The sequence below is a fragment of the Microtus oregoni genome, unplaced genomic scaffold (genome assembly GCF_018167655.1).
Source record: "Microtus oregoni isolate MIOR12 unplaced genomic scaffold, Mior012 000028F_ref0000031, whole genome shotgun sequence".
NCBI classification, from domain to species: Eukaryota; Metazoa; Chordata; class Mammalia; order Rodentia; family Cricetidae; genus Microtus; species Microtus oregoni.
The window spans coordinates 15,901,600-15,919,145 of NW_024543087.1; the positions used below are offsets into that span (position 1 = coordinate 15,901,600).

Here is a 17,546-nt window from a genome sequence, read left to right on the forward strand (position 1 = left end):
TTTTTTTATGGCAGGGTTTCTCTGTTACCCTGACTGATCAGGAACTGACTTTGTAGCTCAGGCTGCCCTTGAATTCACAGATATCTACTAGTCTCTGCCTTCCGAGGGCTGGCATTAAAGGTGTGTGCTACCACCAGCAGCATAGATTGTTTTTAAATGTCTTTTGGTGATAAAAGGGAATCGAGTACTAATACTTAAGTGAACCTTAGAAATGTTACATCAAGGGGCTGGAGAGATGCCTCAGAGGTTAAGAGCAGTGGCTATTCTTCCAGAGGTCCAGAGTTCAATTCCCATCACCCACATTTTAGCTCACAGCCATCTGTAATGAGATCTTTTGCCCTCTTCTGGTATGTATGCATACGTGCAGACAGAACACTGTACATAATAAATCTTTTTTTAAAAGGAAATGTGAAAACAAAGAAATGATCATATACAATTTTATGGCCTTTTATTAATGATAGAAAATAACTTTACTATGTTTCTTTGGGAATAATGAAAATGACTTTAATTAAGATTGTGGCAGTGGTTTACTAAAAATAATTGAACTGTACACTTAAAATAGGTAAGTTTCATAGTACTTAACTATGCCTACCCACTGAGTTAAGATCCTGACCCCAATGTTTACCAGTTTAAGGGGTTTTTTTTTTTGTGCTCCAGCTGTGCTGTCATAGTCAAGAGCTATGGTTCTTCTCATTTTTGGACCTAGACTAAAGGATAGCCCTCAGCTTGAGACTGTTGTCAGTGTATCAATTGTTTTGTCCTACTCTGATGTATTAGGTTTTGTTTTATCTCTTATTTTTTTTATTATCCTTTAGAAGCCTTTTTGTTTTCTTTCGTTTGTTTGTTTGTTTGAAACAGGGTTTCTTGGTGTGACAGCCCTAGCTTTCTGAAACTAACTCTTGTAGACCAAGCTGGCCTCAAACTCACAGAGATCTGCCTACCTCTACCTCCTGAGGTGGGATTAAAGGTGTTCACCACCACTGTCCAACTGGTAGTTACATTCTTAAAAATGTAACTCTAAAAAAGGCAATTGAGAATGAGGAACTGTATACCCAAGACCAGGTTTTGGGTCCAGTGTATAAATGGCAATAGCTTTTGGCAGTCATCTCCTTTAAGCCATTTAGCAGGCAATTTCCTTAGTGTATTTCCTTTAAAGGTCCCTATTCAGGTCAAAGGTATTGTAGTCCTTGTTAAGTGCTTGCTTAGAAGTTACTTCTCAAACAGTACTCATGTATTCTTTCTGTCATTGTCAACAAATGGGGTTATCAAATATTTTGAGGGGATCCTGGGATATTCCTTGTTTCTTTCATTTTTGTCAGGTATTACTGTGTTAGATATTCATTAAGGTTTCTAAAAATGGTTCTGATCACATTGAAGTTTTTTTTTTTCTTTATTTTCCTTTCTTTGCAGTGTAAGACAAGCACGGATGGGCATCAGTCTTGTTCCTTCTGCAAGAGCCCTAAGGAAGGTGAGTGGGAAAAATGATGCCTTTTGTCTTACACAGTGAACAAATTATTTTTATTTTATTTTAAAAAATAGAAAGATGACTCAGTGGTTTAAAAAAAAAATACAGTCCGAGCTGGACAGTAGTGGTGAACACCTTTAATTCCAGCACTTAATTCCAGAGGTAGGCAGATTTCTGTGAGTGAGTTTGAGACCAGACTGTCCTAACAAAGTTCCAGGACAGCCATATCTGTGACAGAGAAACCTTGTCTTGGGGAAAGAAATGGAGAGGAACAGGCATGGTAATGCATATGTTTAATCCCTGTACTCAGGAGGCAGAGATGAGTGGCTCTTTTTTCAGTTTGAGTTCAGCCTTGTCTACATAGAGAGTCCCATGCCAACCAGGGTTACATAGTCAGACCCTTTCTCAAAAATAATAATAATAATGACTTTTGTATTACTGGTTTTTGTTTTGTTTTGAGATAGGGTCTCACTCTGTAGTGCTGCTGGCTTGAACCACGTGCCCCTGCCTCCTGAATGCTGGGATTAAAAGACATGCACCACCACTGCCTGGCTAATTTTTTTTTTCTGGTACAATTCATGATTAGTAGCCTGTTTGCCTAGCATTCAACTCATAAAGACTTCTCTTATGGTGTTTTGATGGTTGGATGGGTGGGTGGGTGGGTGGGTGGGTGGATGGATGGATGGATGGTTGGTTTATGAAAACCTTAGCAAATATTTGGAGCTGAGTCTGTAACTCAGTGATAATACTTGCATAACATGGGTTTGATCTTCAGTATATCACATTTACAAGGAAAGGTTGAGGAGGAAAACAAGCAAGCATATATATTCACTTATCATCTGCTACGAGTATTAAGTGACCACTACATTGCTCCCATAAAATGTCTCTTTTTGAGCCACATGGTTTCCTTAGTAAAGCCTCTTAAAATGAATGAATTATATAAATAAAAAAAGAAAGAATATTGAATGATAAGAATGCTCAGTGTTTAACTCCTTACAGTTATCCTCTTGACTTCCTTCCATATATATGTCATGGCATGCACACAGACATATGCATAAACTAACTAAATGAATAAATGATCTTTAACTGTAAGAAGAAATTCACAAAATATGCTAACTAAACAGTCTTGCTGTGTGCTTTGTTAGCATTAGAATTCCAGAAGTAGCAAGGCTTCTAGACATGTGCTTTTGGGTATATGTTGTTAAACCCCTAGCAACCATGTCTTTGCTAATTTTGTCCCTACGTTGTTTCTCTTTCTCTTCCCCTTCTCCTTTCTTCCTCCCTGTTTTACCCATCCTGTTTTTCTTTCCCATATACTAAGGTTCTAACTCAGGACCCTGTACATGCTAGGTACCATTTTACCACTAATTTATATCCTCAACCCCTGTTTGTTTGTTGTTGTTTTTTGCTTTCGTTTTTTTGGTTTTTGTTTGTTTTTTTTTCTTTCAAGATAGAGTTTCTCTAGGTAACAGCTCTGGCTTTCCTGGAACTCACTTTGTAGACCAGGCTGACCTCGAATGCACAGAGATTCACCTGTGTCTGTCTCTCTGGTGCTGGAATTAGAGACCTTTGCCACCATTGCCAGCGTTTGTTTGGTTGGGGTTTTTTGGTTTTTTTTTTTTTGAGTCTGGGTTTCCCTGTAGCTTTGGGGACCTGTCCTTGAACTAACTCTTGTAGACCAGGCTGGCCTTAAGCTCACAGAGATTCTCCTGTCTCTGCCTCCTGAGTGCTGGGTTAAAGGTGTGTGCCACCAGCAGCAGTTTCATTGTTGGTTTTTTTTTTTTTTCTTTTTGTTTTGGTTTTTCGAGAAATAGTTTCTCTGTGTTGCTTTGGAGCCTGTCCTGGAACTAGTTCTTGTAGACCAGGCTGGCCTTGAACTCAGAGAGATCCTCCTGCCTCTGCCTCCCAAGTGCTGGGATTAAAGGCATGCGCCACCACCGCCCAGCCCTATTTCATTTTTTAAAATAACATTTTCTCAAGAACCATCAGAAGATTTTTTTTTGCAGGTGTTTCTGAGATGATATTAAAAGCATCGGTTGGTTTTATAAAATCCTATGTGTTCTCTGTTTCCCCTGCTGACAGAAGTAAAGCAAGAACTGGTGTCCTACCCTCAGCCTCAGAAAACACCCACACCAGGACCCCCAGAAAAACAGCCCAGCCAGCCGCGGCCAGCTGACACGCAACATGAATTCAGGAAGCGGGAAGAAGGACAAGAGCCAAGATTGGGACATCAAAAAAGAGACACGGAAAGATACTTCCCTCACTCTCGAAGGGACGGGCTTGCATTCCGAAGAGACAGAGAAAAGGAGTCATGGTCTGGAGAGACACGACAAGATGGAGAGAGCAAAAGTGAGTAATTTGTCAGGTCATGTGACTGTTTGAAGCCATAGGTAGATGGCTTATGTTATGGCCTCTGTCAGCTGTGCACAACCTAGAAGGCATTAATTTAAGCTGGCTTTACTAGTCAGTGGAATCTATATCTTCCACATAGCAAATTGTTATATTAAAAAAATGCAGTAAGACATGATTTTAGGTTTCTAAGAATTGATAATGAAAAGTAGGAAATTTTTTTTATAAAAACTAATTTGCAGGGCCAGAAAGATAGCTCAGCAGTTAAGAGCACTAACTACTCTTCCAGAGAATCCAGGTTCAATCCCAGGACCCAAGTGGCAGCTAACAACTGTTTACCTCCAAGATCTGATACCCTCATACAGATGTAAATACAAGCAAAACACTAATGCACATAAAATAAAAATAAATAAACTATAAAAGGAAAAAGGTTTTAAAAAAAACCTTGGTAGAGAAAGATGCTATATAGATTAAAAATGACCATTAAGTCCTTGGAACTTCAAATTTTTATGTCTCTTTCCTTAATGTCTCTGTTTTGCTTGCTTCATTTAGCAATCATGCTAAAACGTATTTATCGTTCCACTCCGCCTGAGGTGATAGTTGAAGTGCTGGAGCCTTACGTCCATCTTACTACTGCCAATGTCCGTATCATCAAGAACAGAACTGGCCCCATGGGCCACACTTACGGCTTTATAGACCTCGACTCCCATGCAGTGAGTTTTTCCCGCTTTAAAATGAAGGCCAATGACTAAATAACCTTCAGTAATGTTTGGGGAAGCAGGGTATGGGGGTATAGGCCTGAAAACCTAGCACTCTAGAGGCTGAAGCAGGTAGATGACAAGTTCAAGACTAGCCTATCCTACAAAGTAAACCCGTCTGAGATATGGTGGGGTGGGGATGCAATGGAGAATTGTCTCCTTTGGGACTAATGTTTATTTAGGAAAGCTACTGTCAGGTGGTTGTGGCACCTTTAATCCCAGCACTTAAGAAGCAGAGACAGGTGGATCTCTGTGAGTTCAAGGACAGCCTGGTCTACAAAGCAAATTTCGGGACATCCAGAATTGTCCTGTCTTGGAAAACCAAAAAAAAAAAAAAAAGAAGAAGAAGAAGAAGAACAGCTTACCTGCAGGCTGGAGAACTAGCTCAGTGGTTAAGAGCACTTGCTGCTTTTGTAGAGAACCTGGTTCAGTTTCCAGTACTCACATGGTAGCTCACAACCACCCCAAACTTCAGTCTATGGGATCTGATACCCTCGTCTGACTTTCTGGGGCACTAGGCATGTATATGGTGCATACATTTAGGCAAAACACTCTTACATGTAAAATAAAAATTAAAAAAAAAAATTAAGGCTTATTTTTACAATGTGAGTTCAAGGCCAGTTTGGGCAATCCAGGGAGACCCTGGCTCTACATTAAAATTTAATAAAAGGGTGGATTGTAGCTTAGTGCTTACCTAGCATGCATGAGGGCTTAGATTGAGTATCAGTTCTCTCACACACGCACATGCTCACCAGTTATGTTTACCATACTGCTCTTACTGTAAAAATTATTACCAGAAGGGACTGGAGAGATGACTCAGTGATTAAGAACAGTTCCAGAGGACCTGGGTTTGAATCCCAGGACCTACATGTTGGCTCACAACCATCTATAACTCTATTTCCAAAAGATCTGGTGCCTTCTTCCTGCATCCAAAGGCACCAGGTGTGTACATATGCACAGCCATACATACAGGCAAAAGACACATACACATAAAATTTTCTATTTATGTGTATTTCGTGGTTTTTGTTTTTCGAGGGTGGGTTTTTTTTTTTTTTTCAAGACTGGGTCTCACTGTGTAATGTAGCTCTGACAATCCTGAAACTCTATCTGTAACCAGGCTGTCCTCTGACTCAAGAGATCTGTCTGCCTCTGCCTCTCAAATGCTGGGATTAAAGGTGTGGACCACTACACCTGGCCACATTAAAACTTATTTTTTAAGACTTATTACCAAAGCATTATGCCCAGGAATTTTATCTTCTAAGAAGGAAAATCCATGTTCAGTTCTTTTTGTAAGGATGTAGCCTTTTCTCTCTTTGGGTTCAAATTTGTCTTTGGTTCCTTAGGAAGCTCTTCGAGTAGTGAAGATTTTGCAGAACCTTGATCCACCGTTTAGCATTGATGGGAAGATGGTAGCTGTAAACCTGGCTACTGGAAAACGAAGGTAAGGCCTCACTTAAGTTTTAGGGAAGAACCTGCTCTTCCTGGGTGTGAGACAAATAGTAGGGCGTTGTGACATCCCAGCATGAGCTGCTTCTATTACCTGCTTATGTATTTTCTCTTTTCTATAGTGTGCTTTATTCTGACTATAGAATTGTTTTCATTTTTAAATAGTATTTCCACCTGAGCATGTTATTGTAGGCCTTTTATTCCAGCACTAAGGAGGAAGAGACAGGTGGATCTCATAGTAAGTTCTAGGCCATCTAAGTCTCCTTAGTGAGACCTTGTTTCTCTCTCTCTCTGTCTCTCTCTGTCTCTCTCTCTCTCTGTCTCTCTCTCTCTCTTTTTTTTTTTCTTCTTGTTTTGGTTTTTTGAGACAGGGTTTCTCTCTAGCTTTGGAACCTGTCCAGGAACTAGCTCTTGTAGACCAGGCTGGGCTCGAACTCACAGAGATCCGCCTGCCTCTGCCCCTTGATTGCTGGGATTAATGGCAAGGTTTTTTTCGGGGGGAATGTAGGGGTTTGAGACAATGTTTCTCGGTATAACATTCCTGCCTATCCTGGAACTCAACTTTGTAGACCAGGCTAAGGATTTACAGAGATCTGCCTGTCACTGCCTCCCAAGTGCTTGTGGTTTTAAAGGCATATACCACCATCATTGCACAGAGAGCTTTTTTTTTTTTTTTTTTTTTTTGGTTTTTTTGAGACAGGGTTTCTCTGTGGTTTTGGAGCCTGTCCTGGAACTAGCTCTGTAGACCAGGCTGGTCTCGAACTCACAGAGATCCGCCTGCCTCTGCCTCCCGAGTGCTGGGATTAAAGGCATGCGCCACCACCGCCCGGCGAGCTTTTGGTTTTTGAGGCAAAATCTTGTGCTATAGCCCATATTGACCCAGGATAGCCTCAGAGTCACAGCAGTCCCTCTGCCTTAGTCTTCAGAGTGCAAAGGGTACAGCCATGAGCCAACACATCTCGTTGATGTTTAAATATTCAGGGGCAGGGGAACCTCAGTTTATCTCATTCTTTTTTTTTTTTTTTAGATTTATTTATTATGTTTACAACATTTGGCCTCCATGTATGCCTGCAGGCCAGAAGAAAGCACCAGATCTCATTACAGATGGTTGTGAACCACCATGTGGTTGCTGGGAACTGAACTCAGGACCTCTGGAAGGGCACTCAGTGCTCTTAACCTCTGAACCATCATCTCTCCAGCCCCAGTTTATCTCATTCTTTAGAATCCTAAGTAAATATACAGTCTTCCCATTGTCCTAAACACAGGCATCCTAGAATATCTAATTCAGTTACTCTTTACTTCTTTACTCATCTTGACCAAAATCGCTTGCTAACTGGGAGATAGCACATGAGAGATGAGTTCACAGTCATGAGGTAGCTTTTGCTCTAGCCTCTACTTAGTCATTGGTTTTGTTCCAACACATTATAATCACACTGCTGTTCCACTCAAGTATCTGGATCACCCCACCTGCCTGTTGTCTGTGGTTCCTTTTCCTACACAGTGAGAAAGATAGTTTTTCAGTGAATCTGTAGAATTTAGCATTCCTCGGGTACCTTTCGTTCAGTCTTTGATATGTCATGTTTTATGTTGCAGAAATGATTCTGGGGACCATTCTGACCACATGCATTACTGTCAGGTAGGATTTAACATATTGAGAATGTCCTCTAAAACCTTCAGGTGACTAAAAGGATGTCTGTCAAGGTTAATGACTGTTGTATAGTTCCATAATTCTACCTTCACTTTCTCTGCTAGGGTAAAAAATATTTCCGAGATAGGAGAGGAGGAAATAGAAATTCAGATTGGTCCTCAGATACAAATCGACAAGGGCAACAGTGTAAGTAACTTTTGTCTCTCTCTCTCTCTCTCTCTCTCTCTCTCTCTCTCTCTCTCTCTGTCTCTCTTTCTTGACTGGCTAGTCATTACTTAAAACCTGTGTGGTCACAAATTTAGCAAAAAGACTTAACTAAGGCCACTCACCCAAGGAGAATATACCTTGTGTAAGCTCTGCACCTATTTGAATTGGCCATCCTAATTTCCCAAATTATTGTTTTGTTCTCGGTAAGCCCTCAGTAACAGTTTTACTGTACAGGAACTAATGCTGGCTCTGATTTTATTCCCTGTAGCATCCTCTGACTGCTATATATATGACTCTGCTACTGGCTACTATTATGACCCCTTGGCAGGAACTTACTATGACCCCAACACCCAGGTTAGTTTTTTGTTTTTTTGGGGGGTTTTTTGTTTGTTTGTTTTGCTTTACTTACTCTGTCGGTAATCCTTTTGAGAAAAGTACCCATAATGTATTACTCTGAGTATTTTATTCTCTGAATTCTCTGGATGCTCATTGTTTGAAAAGTGGGGAAGTTTATGGAATCTGAACTGTTGCTGATATAGAAAATCAGTGCACTGTGGCATTACAGGTAAGAACAGCGCTGCTCTGGGAACAGTGTATAATTGGTGGCCTAAATAAATACTTGCCCCTGAAATGGCTTCTTAGATTGTTACGGGTTCTTCAGCTTGTGAAAGAATCATTCTGTTCCCTTGAAGGGAACTGTGTTCCTTAAACCTTAAATTCTGGAAAAGCAAGCATTCTATAGACTTACTTTTTTCATACTGTATCACAGCAAGAAGTCTATGTGCCCCAGGACCCTGAATCACCAGAGGAAGAAGAGATCAAGGAAAAGAAATCTACCAGTCAAGGAAAGTCAAGTAGCAAGAAAGAAACGTCTAAAAGAGATAGCAAAGAGAAGAAAGACAGAGGAGTGACAAAGGTCAGACCATTTCTTAGTCTGCTCTTTTTCATCACATGTAAACTAGAGACATTATGAACAGAGGTATATAGTCACTTAAAACATCCTCTAGAGGGCTGTAGAGATGGCTCAGAGGTTAAGAGCACTGGCTGCTCTTCCAGGGGTCCTGAGTTCAATTCCCAGCAACCACATGATGGCTCACAACCATCTATAATGAAATCTGGTGTTCTCTTTTGGCATTCAGGCAGAACACTGTATATATAATAAATAAATCTTTAAAAAAAATTTCTCTAGGGGGTCCTGGAGAAACAACTCAGTACTTAAGAGCACTTGTTTTTGCAGAGGATCCAGGTTTGCTTCCCAGTAACCACATGAGGGTCACAATTGTAATTCCAGTCAGTTCTAAGGAATCCAAATATTCTTCTGAGTTCGTGTATAGAATTAGTTTCAGGCCGGGCAGTGGTGGCGCACGCCTTTAATCCCAGCACTTGGAGGGCAGAGGCAGGAGGATCTCTGTGAGTTCGAGACCAGCCTCCTGGTCTACAAGAGCTAGTTCCAGGACAGGCTCCAAAACCACAGAGAAACCCTGTCTCGAAAAACCAAAAAAAAAAAAAAAAATTAGTTTCAGGACAGCCAAGGCTCCACAGGGAAACCCTTTCTGGAAAAACAACAAAACATATAAATGCAAATAAATAATGTTGTGTAATGTATTAATAAGTGACATTAATATAAAATATGTATATAAAAGAGAAATCAATTTTTTTATTTTTTTCAAGACAAGGTATCTCTGTAGGTTTGGTGCCTATCCTGGAACTAGCTCTCATAGACCAGGTTGGCCTTGAACTCACAGAGATCCGCCAGCCTCTGCCTCCAGAGTGCTGGAATTAAAGGCATGCGCCACCACCACCCAGCTGAAATCACTTTTATAAACAACAAAATAGCAAGGGGGGGACAGCTGGAGAGATAGAACAACAATTAAGAGCACCTACTACTCTTCTGGAGGACCCACGTTCAATTCCCAAAACCCACATGAACTGCCTGTAACTGTTAATTCCAGCACATAGAACTCTCTCTTCTGACCTTCTTGGGTACCAGGCATATATATGGTACACAGACATACATATAGGCAAAATACTCTATACACTGAAAAATACTTTTAAAAAAATACTCTAGGGCAGTAAGTAGTTCTCAACCTTCCTAATGTGACCCTTTAATACAGTTTCTCGTGTCGTGGTGACCCCAAACCATAAAATTATTTTCATTACTACTTCATAACTGTAATTTTGCATTGTAATGTAAATATCTGTGTTTTCAGATGGTCTTAGGGGACCTATGTGAAAGATTTGTTAGACCAAAGGCTGGAAAACACTGCTCTAGCATCTGAAGAAATGGCTAAGACCTCAGTTCGAGTCCTAACATAAACAAGTCAGCTTATAATTATCTGTAGCTCCAGTTCTGGGGCTCCAGCACCCTTTTCTGGCCTCCAAGGGTACCAGGCATGCACATGGTGTGTGTTCTCTCTCTCTCTCTCTCTCTCTCTCTCTCTCTCTCTCTCTCTCACACACACACACACACACACACACACACACACACACACACAGAGGCAAAACACTTAAACACATAGGTGAGAGGAAAGGAAGTGAGGGAGAGGGTGGAGTGTGTCAGTCTGACTATACAGCCCTGGTTAGCCTAGACTAAGCTGACTTCATACTTGTAAAGTTTCTGTACCCCATAAACCTCTGCACCAACACAATAATCCAGATCAGACCAAATGAAACTGAATTAGAAAAAGCCCAGGTTTAATATATACACACACTCCTAGATGGCTTTCCAGACCGCGAGAGAGGAGACAGGGAAGATAAACCAGAAAACCCCGTGTTTGTTCTCTGGGGCAGTTTAAATACCCTGTGGGAATGGTCTCAAGCATCTCTGGGGAAGGGTCATCAATTGGCAGACTTTCTCAGGGGTGGTTGAGGTGTGGCTTCCATCTAAACATTCCAAACTCTTTGGATATATGGATGTGAAGGATTGGAGTGAGGCCTTCATCCATACAATAATCATAGATTCACCTGTTTCTGCCTCCTGAATACTAAGATTAAAAGTGTATGCCACCACTCCCAGCTCAATTATATATTTTTGTTGTGTTTTGTTTTTGTTTTGTTTTTCGAGATAGGGTTTCTCTATAGCTTTGGAGCCTGTCTGGAACTAGCTCTTGTAGACCAGGCTGGCCTCGAACTCAGCGATCCGCCTGCCTCTGCCTCCCGAGTGCTGAGATTAAAGTGTGTGCCACCACTGCCCAGCCCAATTATATTTTTGTTTATGTTTATTTATTTTTGTTTGTATTTTACTTGTGGGGAGTCACACAACCATGGATGTACATTCATAGCACACATTATGTGGTGGTCAAAGGACAGCTTTGTAGAGTTAGTGTCCTCCTTCCAGCTTTATATTGGCTCTGTCAGCTCTGGGGATTGACTTTAGGTCACTAGCTGAACTAACTAACTTTCCAGTTTATTGTCCTTTTAGTGTGTGGTTCTGTAAGTACACTTTTCTTACAATTGTAACAAGAATAGTTTTGGTTGTTTTTTGTTTTGTTTTGTTTTTTTCTTTTTTCTTTTTTTAACTTGAGGCGGGGGCAGACACCTGGTATTAAGTCATAGGAGTCAGCTCTGTCCTACCAGGCCCTCAGGAATTGTACTCGGGTCACCAGTCTTGGCAGCAAGTGCCTTTACTCACTGAGCCATCTTGCCAGCCTTCCATTTTCTATTTTTTTTATTCACATTCTGTTTTGCCATAAGTAATTTTCGTATTTATACTATCTTAGAGTGATGTTATACAGTAAAAATTAACATTAAAACATATCATTCTTTTCTTCTGTCCCTCTTACTCTTCTAATCTTTACTGTGATGTTTCACTTTTTTTGTTTGTTTTTTTGAGACAGGCAGGGTTTCTCTGTGTAACTCTGGCTGTCCTAGAACTCACTCTGTAGACCAGGCTGGTCTCAAACTCACAGAGATCTACCTGCTTTTGCCTCCCACATGCTGGGATTAAAGTCATGGATCCCTTCATATCAGTTATGTATTAATGAAAATGAATGAATTTGTTTGAGGTTCAATTTGTAACTTCCTTTTCCCTTCCTGGTATTTCCTTTTTTTTTTTATTTTGTTTTGTTTTTTGAGACAGGGTTTCTCTGTAGCTTTGGTGCCTGTCCCGGAACTAGCTCTTGTAGACCAGGCTGGCCTAGAACTCCCAGAGATCCGCCTGCCTCTGCCTCCCGAGTGCTGGGATTAAAGGCGTGCGCCACCACCACCCTAAAAAAGTGTAGTCCAGGGGGCTGGAGAGATGGCTCAGCGGTTAAGAGCATTGCGTGCTCTTCCAAAGGTCCTGAGTTCAATTCCCAGCAACCACATGGTGGCTCACAACCATCTGTAATGAGGTCTGGTGCCCTCTTCTGGCCTTCAGGCATACACGCAGAAAGAATATTGTATACATAATAAATAAATAAATAAATTAATTAATTAATTAAAAAAAAGTGTAGTCCAGATTGGCCTCGAACGCCTCTGCCTCCTTCAGCAAATTCAACCGGCTGGTATTTCCATTTGTTTGTCTAAATACAGAAAAAAAGAAAAGAGACTTACCTTTGCCATTTTTTTGTGCCTCTAAGAACTTAAAATTTAGAATCATGCTACCTTGATGTTCAGGTTCTGTTTCTACCTCTAACATATTCTTGATCCTTTTGAGAGAAGTAATACCAAATAGAATCTACAAGACTTATAAGGAAAGGCTTTATATTAATACCTCATCTGGTCCCTAAATTGTTGTAGACACACAATTACACTAATGTGTTTTGGGGTGTTTATTTGTTGGTACTGAGGGTTTTACTCGGGTCCTTTCGAATGCTTAGATAATTGGTTTACTGCTCCTGGACTAAATATTACACTGTTGTTTGTTTTGTTGTTTTTCAAGACAGGGTTTCTCTGTGTAACTCTTGGCTATCCTGGAACTCACTCTGTAGACCAGGCTGGCCTCAAACTCACAGAGATCCCATTGTCTCTTCCTCCCAAGTACTAGGATTAAAAGCGTTCACTAACACCACCTGACTCACTTTTAAAGGTTCTGTATTTCAAAATTTCAAAATGTTGCAGATGTTTGAATATTTGGAAAACCAGGCTGATTTTAACAAAACTAACTTATTAACCCGGTTTTTGTTAGTGATTATCATATAAAAATTACATTTCTTGTTGGTCAGTTTCAAGAAAGTACCAGTGAGGGGAAGTCCTCCCCAGAAGATGTTTTTAAGAAGCCCCTGCCTCCTACAGTGAAGAAAGAAGAGAGTCCCCCTCCAGTAAGACTGATTCTCATATCATGGGCTGGTCTGGGAGGGAAAGGAACCCCAAAAGCTCCTGCCTCTTTCTTGTTTTAGTTCCTTGACTCTATCCCAAGTAAGGATTCCTCTTAAGTGTACATAGTAGAAAAGTTGCTACCTGCTATCAGGGTGTAACTAATCAGAGACTGTTGTCTAACTTCTTTTTCTTTATCTTGTGGGTTTCTCATCACACTGGGTATTGGCTCCTCCTTTTTTCTGTTTTCCTTTTTTAATTATTTTGTGTGTGTGCATACATATGCACAAAGTTAGAGGACAATGTTATGGCATTGGTTTTCTCCTTCTACCTTTATGTGGATTTCAGGGATTAAACTCAGGCTTACCTAGGTAGCAAGCACATTTCCCCGATGAGCCATCTCACTGCTAAGTTACTGTTTTGTCAGTTCTTTTCTATCATGTTATCCTGGTCTTTATAAAGTCAAACTCAGCTGTGCCACTTCTGTTGATGAATAGCATAGGTAGTGGACATTTTCCAAACCCAATCAGTTAGAACAAAGAAAGGAGATGGCCTTAACAAAATATTCCCAAATGTAGGTTAAATATTTTTATAAGCTCTGACGTTTTCTTCCAGCCTAAGGTGGTAAACCCATTGATTGGTCTCCTGGGTGAATATGGAGGAGACAGTGACTATGAGGAAGAAGAGGAAGAGGAACAGGCCCCTCCTGTGCAGCTTCGCACAGCACAGCCTCAGCAGCGGGAGGAGCTGACCAAGAAAGAGAATGAAGAAGACAAACTCACTGACTGGAATAAACTGGCCTGTCTGCTCTGCAGAAGGCAGTTTCCCAATAAAGAAGTTCTTATCAAACACCAACAGCTGTCAGACCTGCACAAGGTATTTCAGGAAGAGTCCATGACCTTTTCGAATTTTGGCTCTTACCATTGCTGGAAATGGAGATGCTTAAACCTCCTTTACATGATAAGTGTGTGGCCACAGTGTTCCAAGGCACATATGTGGAAGTCAGAAAACTATGTGTTTAAGTCAGCTCTTTCCTTCCAGGAGAATCAGGTCACCCTGGCTTGCATAACAAGCACCTTTACCCACTGAGCCATTTTGTTGATTCATCCATCCTTTTTTTAAATTCATGAATTGCTGTGAGTTAAAAAGGTTTGCCTGGAGCTGGAGAGATAGTACAGCACTTAAGAGCACTTGCTGCTCTTCCAGAGGACCTGAGTTCAGTTGCCAATACCTACATGGTGATCTCACAAGACTAAGTGCAGTTCCATATGCCCTCTTCTGGTCTCCACCCTTTTCTGGACCCCTTGGGCACTGCATGTACATGGTACACACACATACACACAGGCAAAATATTCATACATATAATTAATTAATTAAAAAAATAAGATGGACTGGTGGTCCATGCCTTAATCCCAGCACTTATGAGGCAGAACCACGTGGATCTCTGTGAGTTTAAGGCCAACCTGGTTTACAGAGTGAATTCCAGGACAGCCAAGGCTACACAGAGAAACCCCGGCTAGAGAAACCCCATCTCAAAAAACCAAAATAAATGAATGAAGAACTTTGCCTAAGGCGCACGCCTTTAATCCCAGCACTCGGGAGGCAGAGGCAGGCGGATCTCTGTGAGTTCGAGGCCAGCCTGGTCTACAAGAGCTAGTTCCAGGACAGGAACCAAAAAGCTACAGAGAAACCCGGTCTCGAAAATAAAAAAATAAAAAACCCTTTGCCTAATCCCTTCTCGGACTCAATGGCTTGTATAAATAACTTTGAATAACTTCGCTTAATCCCTTCTCAGACTCAATGACTCATGATGACTATGGAACCAAGTACAAAAGCTGTGCAAGAAGAAAAGGACTTGAAATTAGAAAGATAATTTCCCATTAACTAATAGTTGTGACTCAGATAAGCTCCTTCTTTTCTTTGATACTTATTAGCTTCACCTGGTTCTATCCAGATGTCATATCTAATATGATAATGCATTGTTATCATCATAGGTGAATCAGGCTTCTCTCTCCATGTAGTGATTATTGCCTTAAGTTGCAAATACACTAGTTGTTTGGTGGAAATTAACATGACATATACTGATTCTTCCCTTAGTCTTACCAAGGAGCCAAATTATAAATAAGTAAAACCTTTAGATGGACTCATGTTCTGAGAGTAATCTCTTTCATACTCCTTCTTAGCAAATGTTGCAAGATGCAAGGGAAATAGTACAGAACCAAAATCTGAGAAGCCCTACTTTTGATATTAAATGTATTTATTGCTTGTTCCAGCTACTACCCTGGAGACTTTGCAAAGCTTCTAGGATTCTGAGAAATTCCTCTTAATGATCCTTGGAATAAACTACTTCCTTATTATCTGTGACCTGCTAGAATTCTAAATCATCAAACTGACCCATTTGAATTTCAGCTCCTACAAAAAAAAAAAATGCTAATAATGAAAGAAGAGGTTAAAAAGTAGTTGTTGGAAGGAGGAGCCAGAAATCTGGTAATCTAAACTGAACTGTCGTTAAGAGCATATACTGTAGCCCTTTTCTTTTCATTGGCGTTGTCAAGAGCAAAGAATCGCTTCTCCATATAAGAACTATTTTGAAGGGGCTGGAGAGTTGGCTCAGAGGTTAAGAGCATTGCCTGCTCTTCCATAGGTCCTGAGTTCAATTCCCAGCAACCACATGGTGGCTCACAACCATCTGTAATGGAGTCTGGTGCCCCTTCTGGCCTGCAGGCTTACACAGAGACAGAATATTGTATATATAATAAATAAATAAATAAATAAATAAATAAATAAATATTTTTAAGAAAAAAGAACTATTTTGAACTCACAATGTTTCATATACATGCCTGAGGACTTGTGTAGTAAGCCATGCTCGAAGAATGTGGTACTCTGAGAAGAGCTTTTGTTCTTTCAGAGCTTGGTGCTCTTTTTATATTTCTCTGGATCTATGGAAAAGTATCTAGTGATTAGGAATGATGGATGGGAAAGTAGTAGGCAGAGTGTGGGACATGTGGTTCTTTTCTGGTTTGTTCAGATCCTCTCTTAAATAAACGATAACCCATGGACTGTAGAGATGCTTTAATGATTGTCTTAGTCAGTGTTCTATTGCTTGTGAAGAGACACTATGATTATGGCAACTCTTATAAAGGAAAACATTTCATTGGCGCTGCCTTACAGTTTCAGAGCATTACTCCATTATCAGCCTGGTGGGAAGCATGGCAGCACACAGGCAAACATGGTACAAGTGAGATAGATAAGAATTCTATATCCAAATCAGTAGACAGCAGGAAGAGAGCAAGATGTTGGGCCTGACTTGAGCATTTGAAACCTCAAAGCCCACCCCCAGTGACAAACTTCCTCCAACGAGGCTGCACCTACTCCAAGGCCACACCTCCTATTCCCTGTCAAGTAGCACTTTACCCTAATGACCACATGATTAAATATATGAGGCCATGAAACCATTCCTATTCAAACCACCAGTGTGGAAGATCACAAACAACTGTAACTCCCATCCCAGAGGACTCATACACATACATTAAGTAAATAAAGATAGACTAGGTTTTTATCTTCATTTTGGAGAAAAATAGAAATTCTCTTATGTGCTTTACCTATAATCTGTGTGTCAGTTAGAATATAGTTTTCTTGTTGATGGAACAAGGTAGAACTAGTTAGGGATTGTTTGTTGGAGGGTATCTTAGTCATTTAAGAGTCAAAACAAAATAGCTACAGTTCTAAGCACCTTTTGGGAAAGGCCTAGAAGCATTTCTAGAACTGTTCTGTTGTTTTTCCTAGACATATACTCATGAAATTTCTTCTTTTCTCAGCAAAACCTGGAAATCCACCGGAAGATTAAACAGTCTGAGCAAGAGCTAGCCTATCTGGAGAGGAGAGAACGGGAGGTAAACTTTGATGAACAGTATTCACTGTGTTCAAAATCTCTTTGCCCCATGGTATATACTTTGTTTATTGTACTGATCCCTCCTTACAAAAAGACTGGAAAAAAAAGAGGTCCCAAAATATGATATATACATTTGTCAAAACTTTCATTCTTTATTAAGAATGAGTTTTGCCAAGTAGTGGTGGCGCACGCCTTTAATCCCAGCACTCAGGAGGCAGAGGCAGATGGATCTCTGTGAGTTTGAGGCCAGCCTGGTCTATAAGAGCTAGTTCCAGGACAGGCTCCAAAGCCACAGAGAAACCCTGTCTCAAAACAAAAACAAAAACAAAAAATGAGTTTTATTGCTTATAAATTATAACTAGTAAAGTTTTGGGGTTTTTTTGTTTTGTTTTGTTTTTAAGGTTATGTTATGTTCTCCAGGTATGTCAGATAAATAGCACTCTCATTTCCCATTTTGTTGTTGTTTGATTGTAAAGAAAGGGTTTCTCTGTGTAACAACCCTGGCAGTACTGGAACTCTCCTTGTAGTCCAGGCTGACCTCAAACT

General features: G+C 40.5%; 1 protein-coding gene across 6 annotated transcripts in view; it reads left to right on the top strand.

Moving 5' to 3' along the window:
• Rbm6 (RNA binding motif protein 6) overlaps window positions 1-17,546 on the top strand; it is a 122,171-nt gene that overhangs the window by 94,483 nt on the left and 10,142 nt on the right. For 5 of the 6 annotated variants that reach the window (XM_041676948.1, XM_041676954.1, XM_041676949.1 and 2 more), the window contains 11 exons: window positions 1,411-1,468; window positions 3,548-3,814; window positions 4,367-4,527; window positions 5,916-6,013; window positions 7,612-7,654; window positions 7,771-7,852; window positions 8,142-8,227; window positions 8,643-8,789; window positions 13,018-13,113; window positions 13,724-13,984; window positions 16,927-17,001. In XM_041676948.1, the coding sequence (XP_041532882.1) occupies window positions 1,411-1,468; window positions 3,548-3,814; window positions 4,367-4,527; window positions 5,916-6,013; window positions 7,612-7,654; window positions 7,771-7,852; window positions 8,142-8,227; window positions 8,643-8,789; window positions 13,018-13,113; window positions 13,724-13,984; window positions 16,927-17,001 (1,374 nt within the window). The remainder of the gene's footprint in view (window positions 1-1,410; window positions 1,469-3,547; window positions 3,815-4,366; window positions 4,528-5,915; window positions 6,014-7,611; window positions 7,655-7,770; window positions 7,853-8,141; window positions 8,228-8,642; window positions 8,790-13,017; window positions 13,114-13,723; window positions 13,985-16,926; window positions 17,002-17,546) is intronic. The other variant, XM_041676950.1, reaches the window with a different exon arrangement.